Source organism: Myotis myotis, unplaced genomic scaffold (genome assembly GCF_014108235.1).
Source record: "Myotis myotis isolate mMyoMyo1 unplaced genomic scaffold, mMyoMyo1.p scaffold_m19_p_1, whole genome shotgun sequence".
NCBI classification, from domain to species: Eukaryota; Metazoa; Chordata; class Mammalia; order Chiroptera; family Vespertilionidae; genus Myotis; species Myotis myotis.
This window is the reverse complement of record NW_023416313.1, coordinates 160,114,213-160,133,748: the sequence shown is the minus strand read 5'-3', so window position 1 is coordinate 160,133,748 and position 19,536 is coordinate 160,114,213. Positions and strand designations below refer to the sequence as shown.

The 19,536-nt window shown below is 43.2% G+C and overlaps 1 protein-coding gene and 1 pseudogene across 14 annotated transcripts in view; both read right to left on the bottom strand.

The window, feature by feature from the left end:
• MGA (MAX dimerization protein MGA) overlaps window positions 1-19,536 on the bottom strand; it is a 136,951-nt gene that overhangs the window by 44,748 nt on the left and 72,667 nt on the right. For all 14 annotated transcript variants that reach the window (XM_036298100.1, XM_036298085.1, XM_036298146.1 and 11 more), the window contains exons 8-9: window positions 18,480-19,138; window positions 16,297-16,642 (exon numbers count right to left, since the gene is read on the bottom strand). In XM_036298100.1, the coding sequence (XP_036153993.1) occupies window positions 16,297-16,642; window positions 18,480-19,138 (1,005 nt within the window). The remainder of the gene's footprint in view (window positions 1-16,296; window positions 16,643-18,479; window positions 19,139-19,536) is intronic.
• LOC118661276 lies at window positions 19,347-19,445 on the bottom strand (annotated as a pseudogene).

Here is a 19,536-nt window from a genome sequence, read left to right as displayed (position 1 = left end):
CAGGAAGCATAAGATTTTAGATGCCTTTGGCAACGAAAGTTCAATGAGGCATTGCCAATGTAAAATATGCTCCCCCTCATAAAAAGCAGTTAACTCATTAAAACAATCAAATAGCCCTAGCCTGTTTGGCTCAATGGACAGAGCATCAGCCTGTACACTGAAGGGTCCCAGGCTTGATTCCGGTCAAGGACACATGCCCAGGTTGCAGGTTCAATCCCCAGTAGGGGGTGTGCAGGAGGCAGCTGATCAATGATTCTCTCATCTATCATGTTTCTATCTCTCTTCCTCTCCCTCTCTGAAATCAATAAAAATGTTTTTAAAAAAATCAAACAGATACCCCCTAAAAAACCTTTTTTGGCCCTCATGCACCTTAATGTAGTCATCATTTAACCAAATATTTCTTGAATATTATAAACCAGACATTGTTTTATGCACCAAAATGAATACAGCTTTGAATAAAACAAAGTTCTTACCCTCACAGTTATAATTCAGTAGGGGAAAACAAACTAACAAACATATAATCCTATCTAATAATAGAGAAACATGGTAATTAACCGTAACTTTGCTACCCTTCCCATTGGCTAATCAGCGAGATATGCATATTAACTGCCAACCAAGATGGCTGCTGGCAGCCACGCAGCTGAAGCGAACATGAGGCTTGCTTGCTCCAGTGATGGAGGAAGCCAAGGTTCCCTGCCTGCTGCGGCCCAGCTCTGAGCTCCAGATGCAACAATGTTGCAATTATAGAAGCTAAAGAAACCCAGAAACCTGCTTTCAGCCACCAGTGGGCTCAGAGCTTAGAGCGCCAGTGATGGCAACAGAGTTTCAATTAAAGAAGCTAAAGAAACCCAGAAACCTGCTTTCAGCTACCAGTGGGCTCAGAGCTTAGAACGCCAGTGATGGCAACAGAGTTTCAATTATAGAAGTTAAACAAACCCAGATACCTGCTTTCAGCCAGCCACAGCCTTAAGCTGGAGAAGAGCCAGCTCTCAGCTCCAGTGACAGCTATAGAAGGTAAATAAATACCATAATAAAAAAAAAAAAGCCTGGCCAGCGTGGCTCAGTGGCTAGAGCGTCGGCATGCAGACTGAAGGGTCCCGGGTTCGATTCCGGTCAAGGGCATGTACCTTCGTTGCAGGCACATCCCCAGTAGGGGGTGTGCAGGAGGCAGATGATCAATGTTTCTCTCTCATTGATGTTTCTAACTATCCCTTTCCCTTCCTCTCTGTAAAAAATCAATAAAATACATTTAAAAAAAAGAAAAAAGAAAAAAAGGAGAGGCTAGGAGCTTCAGTCACCCGCCAGCCTAAAAACAGCCCTCAGCCCCTCACCCAGACTGACCAGGCACACCAGTGGGGACCCCTACCCTGAAGGGGGTGTGACCAGCTGCAAACAGCCATCATCCCCTCATCCAGGCTGGCCAGGCACCAAGCGGGACCCCCACCCTGATCCGGGACACCCTTCAGGGCAAACCAGCCAGCCCCCACCCGTGCACCAGGCCTCTATCCTATATAGTAAAAGGGTAATATGCAAACTGACCCTAACAGCAGAAGGACTGGGAATGACTGGTCACTATGACACACACTGACCACCAGGGGGCAGACGCTCAATGCAGGAGCTGCCCTCTGGCGGTCAGTGCGCTCTCACATGGGAGGAGCTCTGCTCAGCCACAAGCCAGGCTGATGGCTGTCAGTACAGCGGTGGTGGTGGGAGCCTCTCCTGCCTCCTCAGCAGCGCTAAGGATGACTGACTGCAGCTTAGGTCTGCTCCCCGCTGGCAAGTGGACATCCCCCGAGGGCTGCCGGGCTGCCAGAGGGATGTCTGATTGCCAGCTTAGGCCCAATCCCCCCGGGGAGCGAGTCTAAGCCAGCAGGTGGTCATCCCCTGAGGGGTCCCAGACTGCGAGAGGGCACAGGCTAGGCTGAGGGACGTCCCCCCCGAGTGCACAAATTTTTGTGCACCGGGCCTCTAGTATCAAATAATAACTGCCAAGTAGAAAAATGTAGCAGCATAAGAAATGAGGCGTTACGAGGAGATGCTATTATATTTAGCAGAGTCAGAAAAGGCCTTCTCTATAATCCAAGAAAGACAACCATTATATACTACACTTTTTTAAATTTTACAACAAATATTTATTGAACTTACTATGTCTGTACTCTAAGAACTTAATTATGTTTTAACTCACTGAACTGTCACAGCAGACCTTGAGATTATTATTCCCATTTTTCAGATGCTGAGATTCACTACAGGAAGAGACAGATCAAGATCAAACCCAGTCAACCTGGTTCCAGAGACTGAGCTGTTTCTATTGCCTTCTGATGACAAACTGTATTCAAAAGATAGCCAGGCCCGAGCCAGTTTGCTCAGTGCTTAGAGGGTGGGCCCCTATGAACTGAAGGTCGCAGGTTCAATTCCAATCAAGGGCATGTACCTGGGTCTCAGGTTTGATCCCCAGCCAGTCAGGGCATGTGCAGGAGGCAACCAAGCGATATGTCTCTCTTACATCGATGTTTCTCTCTCTCTCTGTCTCTCCCTCTCCCTTCCACTCTCTTTCTAAATAAATGGAAAAAAACATCCTCAGGTGAGAATTAACAAAAAGATAGCCTGAACTCAGCATAGGATAAAAAAGCAATGGAACACAATAGAGATAAAATCATATTATCAAAAAGTTCTACACAAAGGAAAACAAATTGAGGATCTAGGTTAAGAGGCTTTATTATTTAAGCAAACTAAGCATCCCAAAAAGAAGACTACAGAGGAGCAAACACCATACTTTGCATTTTACTGGTCAATCCTCAGACAGGATGTAGCTTGTTCTAAGCCAGTGATGGCGAACCTATGACACGCGTGTCAGAGGTGACACACGAACTCATTTTCTTAGTTGATTTTTCTTTGTTAACACATTGTTTGTGGGTAGTTTTTATCGCGCGCTAACAGGTGGCGCGGGCCATTTTTGCTAATTTTTTGCGCAAGTGGCAACGTTCAGTAAAATTACGATAACTTTAGTTTACGTATTTATATGTCAACCGCATTCTACCGCAAGTCTATAAAAAACGTATTAATACGTGTCCCGCGCTCTACTACACTGGTAGAATGTATAAATATGTAAAACGTGTAAACACGTTTCCCGCATACAATGTGTTAAATGGCATTTAAATATATAAAATAAATATCAAAAATATACATCTTTGTTTTACTATGGTTGCAAATATCAAAAAATTTCTATATGTGACACGGCCCCAGAGTTAAGTTACGGTTTTTCAAAATGCTGACACGCCGAGCTCAAAAGGGTTGCCATCACTGTTCTAAGCCAAAGATCCAAAATCTTTTCCTAAAGTTAAATAATATGTGAATGACCAGCATTCCCAGTTACTTCAAATAATCCTATATAATAAAAGCCTAATACGCAAATTGACCAAACAGCGGAACTACCAGTCGGCGGGTAGCGGGGCTGGTGATTGGCAGCAACCAGCAGTGGGCCAGCCACACACCAACCGGTGCGTCCCCCGATCTGCCCGATTGGCCCGCAGGTCACCTCAAACAGAGGGAGGCCAGACTGCAGCTTAGACATCCCCTGAGGGCTCCTGGACTGTGACAGGGCGCAAACTGGGCTGAGGGAACCCCGCCCCCAAGTGCACAAATTTTCGTGCACCAGGCCTCTAGTCTATATATAAAAGCCTAATATGCAAAGTGTCCCCTCGGGAGTCTGACCGACCTGGAGTTCGATCTCTCGCTATGACGTGCACTGACCACCAGGGGGCGGCGCAGAATGAAGGAAGGCCCCGGCCACTAGGGACTCTACCTGTGCACAAATTTTGTGCACTGGGCCTCTAGTCTTTCATAACAAAGACAAATACAAACTGCTACCTGATTTATAAGCAGTACATCTGCTCTGAATATTAAGATCCCACTAGTAAAGAATAATTTTGTCTAAAGGGCTCCTACAGCTAACATGCAGAGCATAACTATAAAATGGAAATTAGAAATGAAAATGGAAACACAACATACTAAAACTTATAGACAGAGGGAAAATTTATAACTACAAATGCTTACACTAAAAAACATGAACGCTCTCAAATAATCCAACTGGACAACTTAAGGAACTAGAAAAAAAACTAAACAAACTAAACCCAAAGCTAGAGAGAAAGAAAATAATAAAGTTGAGAGCAGAGATATAGAAAATAGAAAAATACAATCAATATAACCAAAAGTTGCTTCAAAAACATGAACAAAGTTGTCATAACTTTTCCTAAATGGACTTAGAAAAAATGACTCAAATTATTAAAATCAGAAATAAAAAGGATTATAAAACTGTACAATAACTGTAGGCCAAGAAACAGGATAACCTAAATGAAACAGACAAACCGCTACAAGCACAATACCTACCAAGACTAAATCACAAAGAAATAAACAATGTGAATAGACCTAAAACTTATAAAGATATTGAATCAGTAATCAAAAATTCCCAACAACACAGAACTTGGACCCAGACTCATACGGGAGAAACTGGACTGTCTGGCATCGGTCAGAACTCGAGGACAGCTTTCTCTCGGAGGTGCTTGCAGCGACTGCCGGGACACAGAGAAGCGGGGCCTCTGAGGGCAGCCATAGCTGCTTGCTCCACCCTGTTGATCCCCTGAGGACCCAGCCCCGCCCAAGCTGTGTGCACTGGCTTTTGCATATGAAAGGCCTGGCCCTCTGCAATCTGAAAATTACCTAACAAACTGCAGCTGGCCCAAGGCCCCAAGGCAACTCACATTGCTTCACAGCTGAGCTCCTGCTAGGTAGCCTCAAGGAGAGGCTAGATTAGCACCTCCTTAGAGATCCATGAGCCAGTGTGCCCAGTGGTCAGAGTGGGACCATCCAGATTGCAGCTCCTCGGATCCATTAAGGACACACTCAGGGGGCAGACTCAGTGAGCACCAAAGCCCCACTAAAGCAAGTCTTGCCCTGGAGAGGTGTCTACAGCCCAGAAGTTCTCCCACTGCAGACACAGCTGATTCTCCCAGCCAATTAGCCTGAAGGTCAATTCCTCCCAGTGATACCTACAACAATCAAGACTTAACTACAATCAATAAGACTGTGCACAAAGCCCACAAGGGGGTGCACCAAGAGTGTCCACCTCAGGTAATTGAGGAGGCTGAGCCACTGGGCCCTATAGGACACCTAGCACACAAAGCCACTCTATCAACACAGGGAAGCATAAAAAATGTGGAGACAAAGGAACAGGACACAAATGACAGAAATGGAGGAAAGCAAACGACTGAATATAGAGTTCAAAACCACACTTTTAAGGTTTTTCCAGAACTTTCTAGAAACCGCCAATAAATGTAGTGAGGCCCTCAAGAAATCTAGTGAGACCCTCGAGGTTATGAAAAAGGACCAACTAGAAATTAAGCATACACTGACTGAAATAAAGGATATCATGCAGAGTTCCAACACCAGACTAGAGGATCGCAAGAATCATATCAAAGATTTGAAATATGGCTGAAACCGGTTTGGCTCAGTGGATAGAGCGTCGGCCTGCGGACTGAAAAGTCCCAGGTTCAATTCCGGTCAAGGGCATGTACCTGGGTTGCGGGCACATCCCGGTGGGAGATGTGCAGGAGGCGGCTGATCGATGTTTCTCTCCTATCGATGTTTCTAGCTCTCTATCTCTCTCCCTTCCTCTCTGTAAAAAATCAATAAAATATATTAAAAAAAAAAAAAAGATTTGAAATACAAAGAAGCAAAAAACACCCAACCAGAAAAGCAAAATGAAAAAAGAATCCAAAAATACGAAGATAGTGTAAGGAGCCTCTGGGACAGCTTCAAGCGTACCAACATCAGAATTATAGGGGTGCCAGAAGATGACAGAGAGCAAGATATTGAAAACCTATTTGAAGAAATAATGACAGAAAACTTCCCCCACCTGGTGAAAGAAATAGACTTACAGGTCCAGGAAGGGCAGAGAACCCCAAACAAAAGGAATCCAAAGAGGACCACACCAAGACACATCATAATTAAAATGCCAAGAGGAAAAGACAAAGAGAGAATCTTAAAAGCAGCAAGAGAAAGAAACTCAGTTACCTACAAGGGAGTACCCATACGACTGTCAGCTGATTTCTCAACAGAAACTTTGCAGGCCAGAAGGGAGTGGCAAGAAATATTCAAAGTGATGAATAGCAAGAACCTACAACCAAGATTACTTTATCCAGCAAAGCTATCATTCAGAATTGAAGGTCAGATAAAGAGCTTCACAGACAAGAAAAAGCTAAAGGAGTTCATCACCACCAAACCAGGATTATATGAAATGCTGAAAGGTATCCTTTAAGAAGAGGAAGAAGAAGAAAAAGGTAAAGATACAAATTATGAACAACAAATACACATCTATCAACAAGTGAATCTAAAAATCAAGTGAATAAATAATCTGATGAACAGAATAAGCTGGTGATTATAACAGAATCAGGGGCATAGAAAGGGAGTGGACTGACTATTCTTGGGGGGGAAAGGGGTGTGGGAGATGCGGGAAGAGACTGGACAAAAATCGTGCACCTATGGATGAGGACAGTGTGGGGGGGGGGGGGCGCTGACGGCGGAGGGGGGTGGGGGAACCGGGTGGAGGGGAGCTATGGGGGGGGAAAAAGAGGAACAACTGTAATAATCTGAACAATAAAGATTTAATTTAAAAAAAAAATTCCCAACAAAGCCTGATGGCTACCTAATGAATTCTACCAAATACTAAATGAAGAACTAATATCAATCCTTCTCAAACTTTTTCAAAACAAACAAAAAAAAAACAAACAAAACCTGAAGGATACAGCAAAATAGGAGGAATCACAATACCAGTTTTCAAGGTATACTACAAAGCCATCGTAATCAAAACAGTTTGGTACTGGCACAAGAACAGGCATATAGATTAATGGAACAGGACAAAAGAACCCAGAAGTCAACCCAAGCCATTACACTTACTTAATATTTGACAAAGGAGGCAAGAGCATACAATGAAATCAACAGAGTCTCTTCAATAAATGGTGTTGGGAAAATTGGACAGATACATGCAAAAAAATGAAACTAGACCACCAACTTACACCATACACAAGAATAAACTCAAAATGGATAAAAGACTTAAATTTAAATGTAAGTCGTGAAACTATAAAAATCTTAGAAAAATCTATAGGGAGCAAAATCTCAGACATCTCTCGGAGCAGTATGTTTACAGATACATCTCCAAGGCAAAGGAAACTAAGGAGAAAATAAACAAATGGCACTACATCAAAATAAAAAGCTTCTGCACAGCAAAACAAAAAGTGAGCCTACTGCATGGGAGAAAATATTTGGCAATGATACATCTGACAAAGGGTTAATATCCAAAATTCATACAACCTAACAAAAGGAAGTCAAACAATCCAATCAAAAAATGGGCAAAGGACCTAAAGAGACATTTCTCCAAAGTGGACATACAGATGGCCAGAAGACATATGAAAAAATGCTCAAAGTCACTGGTCATCAGAGAGATGCAAATTAAAACAATGAGGTATCACCTCACACCTGTCAGAATGACTACCATCAACAAATCCACAAACGACAAGTACTGGTGAGGATGTGGAGAAAAAGGAACCCTAGTACACTGCTGGTGGGAATGCAGACTGGGGCCGCCATTATGTAAAACAGTATGGAGTTTCCTGAAAAAATTAAATATGGAACTGCCATTTAACCCAGTGATCCTGTTTCTAGGAATATATCCTAAGAAACCCAAAACACCGATCAGAAAGAATGTATGCACCCCTATGTTCATAGCAGCACAATTTACAATTGCTCAGATCTGGAAACAGCCCAAGTGCCCATCAGTAGATGAGTGGATAAAAAAGCTGTGGTACATTTATACCATGGAATACTATGTAGCAATACAAAAGAAGAATCTCTTACCCTTTGAGACAGCATGGAGGGACCTGGAGTACCTAAGTGAAATAAGTCATTCAGAGAAAAACAGGTTGATCTCACTCGTATGTGGAATCTAAGTAACAAAATTAATGGGTGAACAAATGGATCCAAACATATGGAAGCATGGAACAGAGTTCAGAATCTCTGAGGGAAGGTGGGGAAGGGTGGGTGGATGGGAAGTAATCAACCAAAGACCTTGTATGTATATACGCATAACCCATGTACACAGACAACAGGATGCTAAAGACCTGGGGCGGAGGGTGGGGCGGGCTAGATGGGGGTCAATGAGGGACAAAGAGGGACATATGTAATACTTTCAAAAATAAAGAATTATTTTTTTAAAAATACTATTCAAAGCAATCTACAGATTCAATGTAATGTCTATCAAAATCCTAATAATGTTTTCTGCAAAAATAGAAATAGAAAAATCCTCTCTAAAATTCATATGGTATTTCAAGGGACCCCAAATAGCCAAAACAATCTTTAAAAATATCAAACCTAGAAGACCCACACTTGCTAATTTCAAAACTTACTTACAAAGCTACAATAACCAACACAGTGCAGTAGTGGCGTAAAGGCAGACATATAAGCCAGTGGAATTTAATAGATAGCCCCAAAATAAACTCCTGCATATATGGTCAAGTAATTTTCGACAAGGATGCAAAGACCATTCAATAGAAAAAGAACAATCTTTGCAACAAATGGTGTTGGGAAAGCTAGATATTCATATGTAAAAGAATGAAGTTGGACCCTTACCTAACACCACATATACAAAAATTAACTCAAAATGAATCAAGGATCTAAAGTAAGACCTAAAACAGGGGTGGGCAACCCCTGGCACGTGTGCCAAACATGGCACGCCAGTAACTTTTGCTGGCACATGAAACCCTCTCTTATAATCTTTCATTTACAATTTTTGTGAACATTTGAATGACTTAAATGTTAAATTACAAAGAACTGGCAAGACACTTAATGTTGTTTGGTTACATAAAGGCTTTTGAAAAGAAACTGGAAGTCTTTAAGAGGGATGTGAATGGTGAGAGATTTAGGTATTTCCCAAACCTCAAGAGGCACATCAAAGACCTCCCAAAAGAAGACAGAACAGACTGTCAAAGCCTTCAAAAGCTGTTTTTAAACATCATCGAGTCAACTATTGAGCAGTTCTTCTCAAGATTTGCGAAATTCAGAGAACTGGAAGAGACAGCAAAATTCATGAGGTTTCCAGAAAGCATGAAACTGGAGGAACTAAACTTACAAATGTTTTCATGGATAGACATGGCTGACTTTGAAATGCAGTTGATTGAATTTCAGAGTAGCTCAATTTGGAAGCAGAAATTTATTGACCTTTGTTATGGGGTGGGGCCACAATATTAGTAACAAAGAAACAGAATTTCCAAGGGATGAGACCCAGAAGTCAGGATTTTAAAAAGATTCCCAGGTGATTCTAATGTGCAGCCAAGGTTGAGAACCACTGCTCTAGAGAATGACAGTTTGCAGCTTACTTTAAACATTAGAATCAAAGGAGAAGACTTAAGGAACATGAATGAAATCCAATGCTAGTAGATTAAGTAGGTGGGAGAAAGCACGACAGGGAATTCTCCAGGAATGGATAAGATGCAAAATGGAGAAACACATACTTCATTTACATTGGTGGATACAGGACTGTTAATATCATTTATAGCACATAGAGATGGTAGGCAGCAAACAAGGTAATAATGAGGGCTTCTATGATCTGGTGGTGTATACTCTGGTGCTGGTAATTGTGCCTTTGAGGGGTATGAAAAGAAAACCAATCTTGACTTTTCAAATATATGTTATCCTAGGTGCATAAGAACAATGGATAGAGTTCACTTAAAAAACCATCTTTGCTAAGAAAGCTATAGGCCTAGGACGTGACAGCACACTATGACATGCCCAGTTAGGATTTTGTGATCAGACCACACTGTGTGGTTACGTTTGGTCAATTAGTTGTTATATACCAACTAGAGGCCCAGTGCATGAAATTTGTACACTCAGGGGGGAGAGGAACGGGAGCCCTCAGCCCTGCCTGCACCCTCTCGCAGTCCATGAGCCCTCAGGGGATGTCCAACTGGCAGCTTAAGCCCACTCTCTACAGGGAGCAGGCCTAAGCTGGCATTCGGAAATCCTTAGCACTGCCACAGAGGCGGGAGAGGCTCCTGCCACTGCCGCTGCACTCACCAGCTGTGAGCCAGCTTCTGGCTGAGCAGCGCTCCCCCTGTGGGAGTGCACTGTCCACCAGGGGGCAGCTCCTGTGTTGAGCATCTGCCCCCTGGTGATCAGTGCATGTCACAGCAACCGGTCATTCTGCCATTCGGTTGACTTGCATATTAGCCTTTTATTATATAGGATAACAAACCACCAGAAAGAGAAATTAAGAATACTAACTCATTTACAATTCCAAAATATCTAAGGAACTCATACAACTAAACACACACAAAAATAATAACAATAATAATGCAACTTAAAAATGGACCTATGACCCGAATAGACCTTTCCCCAAAGATGACCTACAAATGGGCGACAGATATAGGAAAAGATGCTCAATATCTAATTATTCAGGGATATAAAAGTTAAAACCACAGATAGCACCTCACACCTGTCAGAATGTATCATCAATAAATCAACAACTGAATGTTGGCAAGATACAGCAAAAAGGAAAACCTTGTGCACTGTTGGTGGGACTACAAATTGGTGGAACCACTATGGAAAACAGTGTGGAGGTTCCTCAAAAAATTAAAAATAAAAATAGAACTACCATATGACCCAGCAACCCCAATTCTGGGTATTTATCCAAAGAAATCCAAAACACCAATTAAAAAAGTTGTATGTATCCCTATGTTCATTAAAGTATTACTTACAATAACCAATATATAGAAGCAACCTAAGTGTTCACTGACTGAATACTGGATAAAGAAGAGGTGGTATGGTATATTACTCAGCCATAACACAGAATATAATCTCCCATTTGCGACAGCATGGATGGACCTAGAGGGTATTTTGCTAACAGAAATAAGTCAGACAAAGACAAATACCATATAATTTCACTTATACGTGGAATCGAAAAAGCAAACAGACAAAAAAGGAATAAACCTACAGAGAACAAATTGATGGTTGCCAGATGGGAGGGGATTGGGGGGGAAATGTGAAAAAGGGGAATTAAGAAGCACAAATTCGAAGTTATAAAACAGTCACAGAGATATAAAGTACAACATAGGGAATGTAATCTACACTAATAAAAGAGAAACATGCAAATTAACCATCACTCTGCTACACCCACCAGCCAATCAGGAGCGAGTATGCAAATTAACCCAACTAAGATGGCGGCGGCCATGGACTTGGAGTGAGCAGGAGGCTTGGGTTGCCCCCTGGCAATGGAGCAAGCCAAGCTTCCCGCCTGCCTTGGCCAGCCCTGGGCTCTGCTCAAGGCTACAAAGTTTCAATTATAGAAGATAAATAAATCCCAGATACCTACTTCCAGCCTGCCCTGGCCTCCCTCAAGGCGGTGCTGAAAAAAAAGAAAAGAAAAAAAGGAGAGGCTGGGAGCTTGGGTCGCCGGGGGGCGTGGCCAGCCTGAAAACAGCCATCAGCCCCTCACCCAGGCTGGCCAGGCACCCCAGTGGGACACCCCCCCATCCTGAAGGGGCTGTGGGCAGCCTGAAAACAGCCCTCAGCCCCACACCCCCATGGGGTGAGGGTCCCCACTGGGAGGCTTGGCCAGCCTGCAAACAGCCATCAGCCCCTCACCCAGGCTGGCCAGGCACCCCGGCAGGGACCTCCACACTGAAGGGGGTGTGGGTCCCCGCTGGGGGGCTTGGCCAGACTGCAAACAGCCATCAGCTCCTCACCCAGGCTGGCCAGGCACCCCAGCAGGACCCCCTCCCTGATCCGGGACACCCTTCAGGGCAAACCAGCCGGCCCCCACCCATGCTCCAGGCCTCTATCTATACTAATAAAAGGGTAATATGCTAATTAGACTGGGAGACCTTCCAGGAGACCTTCCAGACGTTCTTCTGGACAAAGCCATGGTGGCGGGGCCGAGGTAAAGGCGGTTAGAGGCCAAGAGAGGAGGGCAGTTGTGGATGATCAGGCCAGGATGGGACAACAGTTGTGGGTGATCAGGCTGATGGGGAGCAGGGCCGTTGGGGGTAAGCAGACCAGCAGGGGGGTCAGTTGGGGGCAAGCAGGCCATCAATGGGGATCAGTTGGAGGTTATCAGGACAGCGGGGGGGGGGGGGCAATTTGGAGTGAGCAGGGGGACAGTTGGGGGTGAGCAGGCCAGTAGGGAGGGAAAGTGGGGGCGAGCAGGCCAGTAGGGGCACATTTGGGGGTGAGCAGGCCAGCAGGCAGAGTGGTTAGGGGCAATCAGGCAGGCAGGCAGGCAGGTGAGTGGTTAGGAGCCAGCAGTCCCGGATTGTGAGAGGGATGTCCGACTGCCAGTTTAGGCCTGATCCCTGTAAACCAGCAGTAGGACATCATTCCAGGGGTCCCAGATTGGAGAGGGTACAGGCTGGGCTGAGGGATACCCCCACCCCATGCATAAATTTCATGCACCGGGCCACTAGTCTATATATATAAAAGCCAAGCAACAAAATGGTAGAATGACCAGAACAACCAGTGGCTATGACACGCACTGTGGTGGCCAATCAGCCCAATCAGGGGCAAGGCCAGCCAGCCAACCAACACCCACAACCCCTCCCCACTGCCAACCCTCCCCCCAAATTGGCCCCCACCCACTCCAATCACTGAAGTGTGACCTGAATGATGAGTGATCCGGAGGAAAACTGCTCACGGTCTGGACCGTCAGTCAGGTGCCCAGGAAAGGTGCCCAGCACAACCACCATCTTCGCCCCCCTCCCCCCGTGTCCCCGATCAGCCCCCCCACCCCGATGCAGTCAGGTGCCCAGGAGAGGTGCCCAGCACAACCACCATCTTCTTGTGTTCTTGCTCCACTGCTTACTAACAAGGAGGGCAGCCACATCACCCCACAGCCTCTCTTTAGAGGGTTTGTCAGTAGGGAACTAAACCACATTACCTGTCTAGGGAGAGGCTTAGAAATGGAAGCTGTAAGTGTCCCTGACACTAAAGTGCCGTTGAAGCTTCTCAACTCATCTGAAAGCCAACAGCAAAAGTGTATATACCCTGCAAAAATCTTTGACACTAATAACCTGGCCGGCCCCGCCCCCAATCACCCCACCCCCACCCCGATCAGGACGGGCAGCCGGACTCCAGCCATGCACAACGGCCTGGCTGGTGATTTGGGCCATCTCACCCAGTCCAGATTGGGGCAATGGGGGGGGGGGGGGGGGGGGCGGGGCACAGGAGGTTGGCTGTGGAGCACACTGACCACCAGGGGGCAGCTCCTGTGTTGAGTGTCTGCCCCCTGGTGGTCACTGCCCATCATAGCTGTCATCCCGTCCTAAAGGTCACAGAGATATATAGATATATGATGTCAAGTGTGTACTAGACTTAATGGGGTGATCACTTTGTAAATTACATAAATGTCTAATCACTATATTGTACACCTAAAATTAATATAATATTGTATGTCAGCCAGAACCGGTTTGGCTCAGTGGATAGAGCGTAGGCCTGCGGACTCAAGGGTCCCGGGTTCGATTCCGGTCGGGGGCATGTACCTTGGTTGCGGGCACATTCCCGGTGGGGGGCGTGCAGAAGGCAGCTGATCGATGTTTCTCTCTCATCAATGTTTCTGGCTCTCTGTCCCTCTCCCTTCCTCTCTGTTAAAAATCAATAGAATATATTTAAAAAATATATATATTGTATGTCAACTGTAATTGAAAAAATAAAAAATAAATGATTTTTAAAAGACAATTTACAGAAAAAATATAAAATCATAATAAGAGCTCAGCCGGTGTGGCCCTGTGGTTGAGTATCAACCTCTGAACTAGGAGGTCAGGGTTCAATTCCCAGTTGGGGCATATGCCCAGGTTGCAGGCTGGATCTCCAGTGTGGGGCATGCAGGAGGCAGCTAATCAATAATTCTCTCTCATCATTGATGTTTCTATCTCTCTCTTTTCTCCCTCTCCCTTCCTCTCTGAAATCAATAAAAATTAATTTTTAAAAAATCATAATAAGGTATCAATTTCTGTCTATCAATTTGAATATCCAATGTTAAGAGTATAGAATTGGCACTATCTAAATATTGGTAAATATGTGATTGGTACAACTCTAGTAGCATCTATTAATGTTTAAAGTGCACTCACTGTCTCAGGAATTCCGCTTTTAATAGTTTATCCTGAACATGGATGCTCATCACTGTACTATCTATAATAAAGAAAATCCAAAAAGGCTAAATGTCCAACAAAAAAGACTATAACAACATGAAACTAAAATTATAACATAGATCTATACTTGCTAATAGGAAAAGTAGAATATTTCATTATATTAAATTTCTAAAGATTATGATACTACATATACAGTAGTACCATTTCTATTAAAATATATATATGTATACACACAAGTGGATTAACAGAAAATCTGGAAAGAACATACATCGAAATATCAATCACCCACTCTGATTGGAATAAATACATGGCAAGCAGTAGCAAACGTAAATATAAAGTGCCAATAAAGGAATATTAATCCCCTAATCAACTAATTTAAAAGAAACTTTTAAATTATATAAAATTTCTATTTTCATATTTAAACAAAATAAAATGATATAGTAGAAAGGAAAAATCAAGAATGAAATATGTAACTTCATCTACATGATAGTTTATCAAAAAGGAATAAGCTTTTAAAAGAGTGTAACAACGCTCAAGTTAGTTATGCCCACTCTATTCCCAAATCTCCAATCTCCTGGTTCATGCCTCAAACCGTGACCGGAAAGTCTTGTTGCAAATTTCTTCTTTTAGAAAATAAAATGTATTAGTTAACTTGATTATGGTTATATCACAATGTATACACATGCCAAATCATCATGTTGTACACTTTACGTGCGATTTTATTTGTCAACAAGAGGCCCGGTGCACGAAAATTCATGCACTGGGGGGAAGGGGGTGTCTCCTCACTCTGGCCTGCCCCCCCCTCACAGTCCAGGAGCCCTCAGGGGATGTCCTACTGATGGCTTTGGCCCGCTTCTCATGGGAAGCGGGCCTAAGCCGCAGTCTGGCCTCCCTCTGCGGGAAGCGACTGGCCAATCAGGGGAAGGCACCGCTCCTATCACCCCCTCGCTACTGTTGCCTCTGGCCTCCCTCTGCAGGAGGCAACCAGGCCGATCAGGGGAAGGCACCGCCCCCATTATCCCACTGCTACCGCCACAGCCAGCTGCTGTGGCTGCAAAGCCTGAGCCCCGGGCCTTGCAGCTGCCGCCATGGCTGCCTGCCCTTAGTCCTCACAGCGCCGCTGCAGCTGCCTGCCTTCGGCCCTTGCAGCCACTGCGGCTTTGTCCGGAAGGACCTCGGGAAGATGTCCGCTCTAATTAGCATATTACCCTCTTATTAGTATAGATTAAACCTAAATAAAGCTGAGGGAGAGAATATAGTAAATTGTACTGATCATCTGTATATTAAAAGAACACTGGGGTTGGGGTTCTCAGAAAAAGACGCAGAAAAATAGATAAAGTGTCAAAGGCATTCTGGGAGTCCAAATAAAAGAACGATTCAAATTTCAAATTTAGCACACAAAAAAGTCATCTTCAAAAGGAAATTGTCATTGTAGCACACAATGCCATACAGAAAGAGCATTTAAGGATGGTAAGAATTTCTCAAAAAAATTTTAAAATATATTTTATTGATTTTTAAAGAGAGGAAGGGAGAGGGATTGAGAGTTAGAAACATTGATGAGAGAGAAACATCGATCAGCTGCCTCCTGCACACCCCCCACTGGGGATGTGCCCACAACCAAAGCACATCCCTTGACCGGAATCAAACCCGGGACCCTTCAGTCCGCAGGCTGACGCTCTATCCACTGAGCCAAACCAGTTAGGGCTCTCAAAATTCTTATTAGATCATAGATCAGTATTAAAGTAAGAAATACTGCCCTAACCAGTTTGGCTCAGTGGATAGAGTGTTGGCCTGTGGACTTAAGGGTGCCAGGTTCGATTCCAGTCAAGGGCATGTAACTTGGTTTCGGGCACATTCCCAGAGGGGGGTGTGCAGGACGCAGCTGATTGATGTTTCTCTCTCATCGATGTTTCTAACTCTCTATCCCTCGCCCTCTCCCTTCCTCTCTGTAAAAAATAAGTAAAATATATCTAAAAAATAAATAAATAAAAATAAATAAAATCTAGGCATCTCATATAAAACGAAATACTAATACTACTTGAAATAGGTTTTCAAATAACCATACTTTTCTAAAAAATTGAACTGTAGTGTTTTAAGTCTTACTACTCACTGTATTCCAGCTTCTTTCTCTTCTTTTTCTCTTTCAATTGTTCTTCCTCTTCCTTGACTCCCTCCACTTCTTCCCTTTGCTCGTCTCCCAAAGTATCATAACATACTGCATCACGATGAGCAGTCTTCCTCTGGAAATGCTTAGTTTTGGATCCCCCTTTTACAAGTACAACTTTTCTTTTCAAACAAGTGCAGCCAAACATGCAGTCTGGTCGGCGGCAGTGAGCAGGTTGGCGCTTCTCCAAAGCTAGACTGGAACATATGCAACCCAATCGACAGAAGTCATTGTTGCAAGGAGGTGCCCGCTTCCTTATGATTGTGTGGATGGGTTTAGTTTTGAGAGATGCCTAAAGTGAAAGCAGAAAATTGTAAATCTACTAAATCATCCCCCAAGACCACCACCAACCTACAGTCATATGTTGGTCTGCCTTCTTCTCTGTCTCTGAGTACTCGGTACTACGAGCACAAGATTAGGGCAGATTCAAATGAAAGAACATGAATTTAACAGAACTCAGAGCAATCTCCCATTCTAATGCATAGCTCAGGCAAGCAAGAGAATATTTTAATTATGAGCCAAAATATCAACAAAGATGAAGTTACCCTCAATAGAAATCATACATAATGTTGTAGATCAGAGGTTGACTACATAAGGCACAAGGACCAAATCCAGCTTGTTTCATAAATAAAGTTTCACTGGAACACAACCAGACTTATTCATTTAAATAATGTCCATGGCATAACAACAGCAGGGTTGAGAAACTGCAACAGAGTGCATGGCCCACAAAACCTAAAATATTTACTGTCTTTTTTATAGAAAGTTTGTGGATCCCTAATCTATGGTAATTCATAAAAAAGGAATAACAACATACATGCATAAAAGTCTTTAGAAATGATTAATCATAAAGGACACTTTATTTATTTATTTAAATATATTTTATTAATTTTTTACAGAGAGGAGGGGAGAGAGATAGAGAGTTAGAAACATCAATGAGAGAGAAACATCGATCAGCTGCCTCCTGCACATCTCCCACTGGGGATGTGCCCGCAACCCAGGCACATGCCCTTGACCGGAATCAAACATGGGACCTTTCAGTCCGCAGGCTGACGCTCTATCCACTGAGCCAAACCGGTTTCGGCAACACACTTTCTCTATTTAGTTCCAACATCTAATATCTTCAACTCTAGAATAGTCACAGAATTTAAAATGGAAGATACAGAAATTTCATGACAAGAAAATTATCTTCATTTTGTTGGGTCATTTTACATTAATAGAAACTAAGATAGGTGAAGCAATAACAAATGAAAATTCTTAATATAAAATTTTAGCCCGGGCTGGTGTAGTTCAGTTGGTTGGAGCATCGTCCCATGCACCAAAGGGTTATGGTTTTGATTCCCGATCAGAGCACATATCCAGGCTTCGGGTTTGATCCCTAGTAAGCGCACGTACAGGAGGTAACCGATCAATGTTTCTCTCTCTCTCTTTCTCTCTCTCTCCCCCCTCCCCCTTCCTCTGTTTCTAAAATCAATAAAAAACATATCCTCACCCTAACCGGTTTGGTTCAGTGGATAGAGCGTCGGCCTGCGGACTCAAGGGTCCCAGGTTCGATTCGGTCAAGGGAATGTACCTTGGTTGTGGACACATCCCCAGTGGGAAGTGTGCAGGAGGCAGCTGATCGGTGTTTCTCTCTCATCGATGTTTCTAACTCTCTAACCCTCTCCCTTCCTCTCTGTAAAAAAATCAATAAAATATATTTTAAAAAATCCTCAAATAAGGAATAAAAACTATGTTTTTTAAGACAAAAGCTTTTTCTGCATAGGTTTATAATTTTTTTGGATTTGGGGGGTGATTCAGTACCTTTTAAGCAGAATTTTCAAAGCTATTTTAACAAGATCAGCAAATATACTTGCCCACACACTGGAGAATAAAATTAGAGACTTTCAGAATGGCCAGCTGCCTTTATACAGAAAAGGAATATTATTCAAAAACACAAAAGTACTGTTTCCCTCTGGAACAGGGATCTACACATAGGTATCTAGTTGATGAAGAACAAAAGTGGAAGACACCTCCTTAATTGTCACTAAACTAACTAAATGTCCAATCCTCCTGCTAAAAAACCCCATCCCCTTATTAACCTAATTTTTTATAGCCAAGAATATGCTTCTGGAAAACAACAGATAACTTACTTGAGCCGTAAGCAGAGTTGTTAAAGATACATCTGCTCGCTCTTCAGTGATATAGGTCCTTGGTTTTCCTTCCCAAAGTGCACAATCTTCCAGGTCCATTAGCTTCACTTGAGATTTAGACAAGCCTGGAGGGCGAGTTCCCTGTTGCTGCTGCTGCTGATGGTGTGCCTGCCGCAAATTAATTTGCTTTGGGAATGTATTTTCATCTAAAGTTGGTACAACAAAGTTATTCACCTGATTTTCTGAGATGGTGCCTGAAGAATTCTTGGTAACTTTATCTCCTGGAACAGTATGAGTGTGCTTCTGCTTTAGTGAAACAGGGTATGGCAAAATAGATTTATAAGATGATTTACTTCGGCCACTGTAAGTTGCCTGTTTGTTTTGAGACTTTGCCTTTCGAGATGCAGGGGGTACAGAATGAGGCTTTATAGAATAAGAGGTAGAAGGGGAAATGGTTGATTGCTTCTTTAGTACACTATCAAGTGTTCGTACATAGCTAGTACTCTTAGTGGGAAGCTGGTATACGACAGGAGATGTGGGAGCATTAGAAGAGAAACCCATGCTTGTTTCCATCAGCTTGCCTTCGTTTTCCAAGTATTCATCCAGCTTATCACTGCAGAAAGCAGAACGGTTTTTCAGTGGACCTTCTGAATTTCCACCTAGAAATAAGAAGACAGAGAAACTTGAAGAAAGCTAGAACAGATCTTTAGATCTCTAAAAAAATACACAAAGAAAGGCCAGGAGTCCCTCCTCAGAAGAAAAAGATATAATATAAAACCAAGAAAAGAGATTAAATGTCACACACTAATTATATTAAAATCCAATCTCTAAAATTATTTCAATTCATATATGTAGCATTAACTTTTTAAAAATATGGAACACTTCATGAATCTGTGTGTCATCCTTTGCACAGGGACCATGCTAATCTTCTCTGTATCGTTCCAATTTCAGTATATGTGCTGCCACCAAATGGAAGGGAGCACTATTTAGCATTTTTGAGACGTGCTAACAATAGTAATAATTAGCACTAAGATAAGAGTTTGCAAACTTTCAATTT